Source organism: Palaemon carinicauda, chromosome 27 (genome assembly GCF_036898095.1).
Source record: "Palaemon carinicauda isolate YSFRI2023 chromosome 27, ASM3689809v2, whole genome shotgun sequence".
NCBI lineage: Eukaryota > Metazoa > Arthropoda > Malacostraca > Decapoda > Palaemonidae > Palaemon > Palaemon carinicauda.
The window spans coordinates 89292383-89299882 of NC_090751.1; the positions used below are offsets into that span (position 1 = coordinate 89292383).

At 36.2% G+C, this 7500-nt stretch overlaps 1 protein-coding gene across 4 annotated transcripts in view; it reads right to left on the minus strand.

The window, feature by feature from the left end:
- Positions 1–7500, minus strand: part of LOC137620791 (uncharacterized) — a 24563-nt gene that overhangs the window by 245 nt on the left and 16818 nt on the right. For 2 of the 4 annotated variants that reach the window (XM_068351225.1, XM_068351223.1), the window contains 3 exons: positions 6843–6921; positions 908–1042; positions 1–269 (listed from right to left, as the gene is read on the minus strand). The exon at positions 1–269 is cut by the window's left edge and continues 245 nt beyond it. In XM_068351225.1, coding sequence (XP_068207326.1) covers positions 1–269; positions 908–1042; positions 6843–6921 — 483 coding nt within the window. Of the gene's footprint in view, positions 270–907; positions 1043–3172; positions 3676–4067; positions 4200–6842; positions 6922–7500 lie in introns of those variants that run through there. The other 2 variants (XM_068351224.1, XM_068351222.1) reach the window with 1 other exon arrangement.

The following is a 7500-nucleotide window of genomic DNA, read 5'->3' on the forward strand; positions in this document are numbered from 1 at the left end:
TTCCTCCCACACGGGTAAACTGCCTGGCAAGACGTCCCTCTCCGACCCCACTTCGAAGCCTCCAGCGCCTGGTGGAGATGCAAGGACTCTTTCCCTACGAAGGCCTTGGCCACAACGTTAGAGAGGAGTGCCCCAACGACGCGCCCCATGCCCCCATAGCGGGCATTCAGATCCCAGTTAGCCTGGCAGAGGCTCTCCGCCATGCAGTTACCGCTTATTGCATCTTCCCCTTCGAGGTTCTCGTTGTGCACAGCGTCGTTGAGGTCATACTGTTGGTCAAAATAATTATTATTAGTATCTTCTATAATTACTCTCTCTATTACTCCTTTTTAAGCTTAAAATTTATGTATTCAAAGCCATAAATACTTTGTTCAGGGAACATTCTAATTAATAGTCAATTTGCACAAAATGTTTCATTATCTCTTTTGCATCTTCGTCATATATCGTTATTATATGCATCTGTATTCATATGTTTGGTATTTCATCTCTACACATTTGATACTAAACAGAGATGGTGGAACTTCGTTAGACTTAACACGAGATTAAAAGAACGAGAGAGAGAGAGAGAGAGAGAGAGAGAGAGGAGAGAGAGAGAGAGAGAGAGAGAGAGAGAGAGAGAGAGAAAATAGTTATAAGGATTTTAGTTCATGGGGACTCCATTTCCTTTTGGGTAAAGTGAATTGATTTAAATGTTTAGAGAGAGAGAGAGAGAGAGAGAGAGAGAGAGAGAGAGAGAGAGAGAGAGAGAGAGGAGAGAGAGAGAGAGAGAGAGTTACAATGATTTTAGTCCATACGCCGAGACCATGTACTCTTGGTTAGAGCGAATTAATTTAAACGTTTAAGAGAGAGAGAGAGAGAGAGAGAGAGAGAGAGAGAGAGAGAGAGAGAGAGAGAGAGAGAGACATACCAAAAGAGGAACTATGATGTCAGGGATTCCTTCCACCAGAGCCTCGACTCCTCCGTCGAGTATGAACTGTTCCATGGAAGACGATTCTCTCTTCTTCCTTCCAGTGTTGGACTGCGTCAGGTCCTCCACTATGTCCTGGGGGGGGGGGGGGCGTCAGTAGAGGGAGGGAGGTATTGGCATCCAGGGTTGAGGGTAGGGGAAAGGAATAGGGAAGGGGAGGGAATGGTAAGATATTTAAAAAGGAATTTGGTAAACGAAAAAAAATATACATAAGATATTTTATATTTGTATAGAACTCTCCTCTAAATCTACAATTGAAAAAGATGATCATAAAATGCTTTACAGTTATTTAATATTATATATATTTTATTCATATAAAAATCTCTTCTAAATCTACAATGGAAAAAGATGATCATAAAATGCTTTACATTTATTGTAATATTTTAACATATATTGCACTGAACCAAGACAACAGTTTTGTTCATACCTTTAGCAATCCATTGGCAAAACGATATATGCAACCTTATTGGTAGAAAATAACTTCCAAAACCATTATTTGAAATTTGTAAGAAAAAAATATTAGTTTCTAAACTGCATCATCTCAGAAAAAGGGAAAAGGTAACTTATATTCTTAGCAAAAAAATACCGGGTTACATTGGTTCTCTGTCAATCAGTATATATATATATATATATATATATATATATATATATATATATATATATATATATATATATACAGATAGATAGATAGATATATATACATACATATATATACACATACATATATATGCAAATATATATATTTATATATATATATATATATATATTCATACATATATATTAATATTTATATATATATATATATATATATATATATATATATATAAATGTATATACATATAAATGTATATATATATATATATATATATATATATATATATATATATATATATGTATATATATGTGTATATATATACATATATGTATATGTGTGTAAATATATATATATATATATATATATATATATATATATATATATATATATATATATATATATATATATATATATATATAGGAGTCCGAAAGGCTTTGAAAATAATAATTCTGAAGTTGTAACCAGAGAGTGATTTTGTTATTATTTTCATGATAATTCATGGCTACTTTTTTTTTTTTTTAAACTTTCTTCATCCTTAAAAAACTCCTGAGTTCCTCAATTAACAATATTTCATTAAAGACAAGGAAGCATAATCTTTCAATCTCAATGCCATATCTTATAATTGTTACCGAAATATAAGAGCAGATGAGTTTATTGAGTCTAACAGCTATTTTTGTTATAGGTGATCGGTGGGTTCTGCTCCTGTCTCTAATAATATTTTATATAATCAGTTTCTAATGCCTTTCATCTTGTATGTTACCTTTTCTGATAAGAGTCTCATGTACCCCTCTTTATTATTATTATTATTATTATTATTATTATTATTATTATTATTATTATTATTATTATTAGGAGAATCAAATCTTAAACTTTAGTTGGAAAACCAAAATACTACAAGGCCATGGACCCCAATATGAATAGTAATGGAAAGTTAAATTAGAAATAAAGAATGAAATACTTAAGGCAAATAAGAGGAAAACAATAACATAAAGAATAAAACAAAATAAATAAGATAAGCAAAAAATAGAACATAAAGCTCAATTAAGCTTTACCAGTTGTTTTCTAGTTAGTCAATGAGGAAGTAAATGAACTTCGACAATCTGGCTTTCATTATCACCGAATCGTCCAGCATAGAATGTCTTTGCGCTGAATCAGTAATTACAGTCGAGCAAAAGCGCTTGAGTTGTAAGCAGCTGACTATGTCCAGTCTAAAATCTATAACATGCCCTGCCCACAAGCATCCTGATTGGCCGCCACTTAAATGGTCTCTGCTCCGCCGTGGCTTGCTTCGCTTGCAAATCTACATTATCTCATTGCTCCTCTGTTCTGGCAAGTTTGCTGCGCACGCCAGCTGATTGGTAACATTTTAAAATATAATTACCTTTAATCTATTTTTAATAATTTCATTATTATTATGTTTATATGAATCAGTTTAGATTTATGATGATTATGGGTGGAGCATGTTAGGGACCCTGCCGCTTCCGATATCTTATTCAACTTGATGCTGGATAAATTATACTGTAAGAATATAGGGTATCTTAATTTAATGTGCATTATTCTATAAGGTTATCATACAAAAAAGGAACATAACAAAACGACTCTTTGTTTTTATAAAATAAATGCTGGCGTTATACCCGACCTCCTTCACTGACAACCAACAAGAAGAGTCGGTGTTTATCAAAAATCTATAAGCTATCACATAAGTAAATGCCCATTGCTAACGCCATCATTCTACAACGATGCAGGTATAATAATCGTAATATCAATGAACGTAATTGTTATCTACTCGTTCTGAGTCCTTTTGATAATAAGCTTGTCTCGAGTCACCATCATTTTCTTGCACCCCGTCTCGAATGTCATGAAGGTAAGAGAGCCCGCCGCAAGAGCGGAACATTGAGGAGCAGTTCCCTTTGGAGCGTCCAACAGAAGCAGCCTGGAGACCTAGGTGGAACTTGTGGGCGTCATCGCCCGAGAAGGCCTTGCCTACCACATTGGACAGGAGAGAGGCCACCACCTTGCCTACGATGCCATAGTTCGATGCCAGTTTTAGGTTAGCTTCGCACAGAGGTCGTTGGAGGCAATGTGGCGCCTCTTGGGCTTCCATCAAGTCCACCTATTGGCGGATTGACCGTAAGGACACGAATTAGGAGTGTTTCCAAAATCTCAAAAAGACAAGACAGTTAATTAGCAAATACCTAACCTAACCTAACCTAACCTACACTGTTAAAAACCTGTAATTTTAATCGGAACTTCTCCGTAAGAATATACTGTTCTCAGCCGTATTTCAGTAAAATACAGGCGACCGTAATTTCTACCCTACTTTGTTATTATATTTTACGGGCTGGTGACCGTAATATCACTTCTTTACGACATATATCAGTTTTTAAAACGGTAAATATCTGCAACATTTATTCCAGTATTTTTACCTATTTTTAAGGCAAAATCTTAACAGTGTACCCTAACTAAAGATGGGTATTCTTTCAGTAAATGGTTCTTTTGACTCACCATGAGCGGTAGGACGACTTCAGGTAAGCCAGCCTTGAGTGTGCTCAGTCCCCCATTATGGATGAAGGCGAAAATGTCATTCTCCTCGTCAGCATCTCTCCTTTTCCGTGCTTGGATTTGCTGCACTATATCCTGCGTGCATTGTTCTGATTACGTCATAGATTCGGACTAAATATCGTTTCGGAAAAGTCAAGACATTTTAATTCGAATTTTTTTTTCTTTTTTTTTTTTTGTGACTGAAAGTGTTTCTTTTAAGTCTCCTCAAATATCTGTTAAGGAAACTTTAGTTGTATTGTATGTAGTTGTTGATGTGCTCAATGGTATGTTTAAAGAAAACTTTCACACAGAGACACACAGATTGTCCGGACTCTTAGAGAGAGAGAGAGAGAGAGAGAGAGAGAGAGAGAGAGAGAGAGAGAGAGAGAGAGAGAGAGAGAAACTCGTTAACTGGTTTTATAAGTTTTGTCATTTTTCGGAAAGGTATCGTAATTATAACCGACAATGAAAACCGATTGTTTCCTAATGATGACGAACATCACCGAATGTCCTTCGGAAACAAACGAAAATTGTAATGTCTAATGGATTCATAATATGGCCTCTTAGACTTCTAACTTCGATCTAAAAAAAAAAAAAAAAAAAAGGAGTTCGAAATGAAAGGAAAACGTATCTTGATTGACTCGTCGAAAGCCATATCAACTTTGAATTATAATTTTTCTTAAAGTAACATCACACGGACACATTTTCTCAAACGTTTTCGATCTTTTGCAAGATCGAAATGTCACTCATTCCCGGATGGTGACGTCACACAAGAGCAGGAGATTTATTGACGTCAAAATAGATATTTGGTGAAAAGTTTGGGCGCCATTAAACCATCTGACGAGTTCTGTTCCAATAACCTTTATCCAGCCATTATCCTCACTGGCTTCAATTTTTCCTTTACTTTATTTACCTCTTCTCAATTTTCATTATGTAATTGATGCAGTTAGTAACCTCAGACCCTGTTTACTTATATACAGTTAAACACAGGTATTCCTGGTACACCACACTCTGAGTAAGTGAGCCCAGCTACACCCTTGCTGCGCGGCGAGTTTCTGTGTTTAACCCATCCCACTACCTCAATCACCTCTCCCTACACTATCGTTTTGGTTACTCGCCACGAAGAAAGGGTGTGACAGGGTGTACTTGTTCGGAGCAAGGTGTGCTAGGGACTCCTGTGTCCATCTGTACATAAAGAACCTTCAGAAACAAACATTAGTGACTTACCTTGAAGTCCAAAATGACGGCCGTCTTTAACATAGAAGCGATAGAATTTTTGAAACTATATTCATTTTCTGTATTCATAAAGGACTTACCTGTTAATATACCTGCGACAAGCTATAAGCCAACTGGAAAAGACCTATTATACTCCCGACTGTATTTACAGACTAAGATTTGCAGGGAATTCAAGAACATATATTTTCTCTTATATTTTTGTTATAGGGATTAAATATATTACCGTTTATCTTCTGGTTGAGTTGACATGACCTGAGCTATGCATAATTACCGTCTAATTTGATGTGTTTCATTGAGAACCCAACAGTGTGTTTTGTGTGTGTGTGTGTTTCATCATGACCTGAAACCGTTTCTCACCGTTTTTCGAACCTTCGTAATTGACCGTCACTCGTACGGTTTTCTAACATTAAATGCGAGATTATGATACCAAATTAAATGGTAATCTAAAATAAGATAGCCTTTCCACTATTATAATTATTCGATTCAACTTGTAATTAGTTCAATATGAAGTTACCATCTGTCTCCTGAGGTCTTTTGCAACTCCCTTCACTAACTTCACGGTGTTCCTTATTATTTACTATTTAGCTACTCATTGTTTATCATTTTATCATCTTTTATTCCTTGAGTTATCTTATCATTTATCTTTTACCCTAATTTCAAGTGTTTTTTTTTTTTTTTTTTTTTTTTTTTTGTGCCGCTGAAGAATGTCAAAAGCAAGGGACAGTGACATTGCCCTAGCAAGCCGGACAATGCCATAGAGACTTTATATGCACATAATCAGCGACCAAGCCCCCTCTCCACCCAAGCTAGTACAAGGGATGGCCAGGAAATGACTGCTGATGACTCAGCAGATAGACATATAGGCTCCCCCAAATCCCCATCCTTTGCTCACAAGGCACTAATTAACGAGTATGAGCGGGACTCGAACCCCCGTCTGGCGATCACCGGGCAGAGGCGTTACCAACAAGGGCACGAGAATTCTCTAGAATTGTGTCTAATTCATCTATGACCAGTGGTTCCCAAACTTTTTTCTGTCATTTCCCCTCTGCACCCAGTTCAACCATCCAAATTTCCCCCTTAATGTGTATGAGGGAAAGAATAGTTAAAACACACTTGAGACTATTTACTAATTTATTTTTCAAATGGGCAAATATCATGTCAGTGAGAACTGATATGATCATATCACAATTGAATGGCTATCAACAAATTGCCGCACGTACTATGAGGACATTTTCCGCTTGTTTTAGTTAGTGGGTAGTGTAATTATTATTATTTCCCCCCTGGAAGCTTCAAATTTCCCCCAGTTTGGGAACCACTGAATTCTATATGGTTGAAGAAGTATTTGTTTACCTAAAAAAATAATCTATAGAAGGTAGAAAGATAAACAGCTTCACTTACCGTTAATGACTTCAGAGTATTCCACAAAGTGATAAAAAACTGGATGAGTCTGACTTACCTTAATATCGTTTAACAAAATATATTGACACTATTAAAGTCACCTACCCTTAGTATGTCTAGGAACAGAATTAGGCTGAGAATAGCTATGGCCGAGTTGCAGTCGACGTACTTAGTCAGAGAAAAGCTGTGGAAATGTTTTAGCGATATAGAATACCCGTTTGATTTCACTTATGAGAATTCCGAGGTTTATTCTGGAACTTTTCGTGGTCCCCGTCTGCTAAAAATGACTTTCTGTTTCAAAATTTCATAGGATTTCTAGGAGAATCAGATTCGAGTCTTATAGCGCAGTCTGCGTTTTTTCATGTCTCTCTCTCTCTCTCTCTCTCTCTCTCTCTCTCTCTCTCTCTCTCTCTCTCTCTCTCTCTCTCTCTCTCTCTCTCTCTCTACGACTGCTATGAGATTACCTTTCCATCAAAAATTGATGTTATAAGTTATTTATTCTGACAGTGTCTGGCAATTCTCTGCGGTCACCCGTCCAAGCCCTGATCAAGCTCATTATTTAAAATATACTGATTTTGAAACTTCAGTTCACTTTTCATTTTTGCCTTAAAACCAGCAACAAGCGAAATGACATTTACGAGCGCTTTTCATGAAAGAAGACCATGAAAGGTCAAAGAATATCAAGAAAGGTCATGGAAGGTCAAGAAAGGTTATGGAGGGTCAAGAAAGGTCATTCATAGAATCGAAAGAGGTTGTCGAAAAG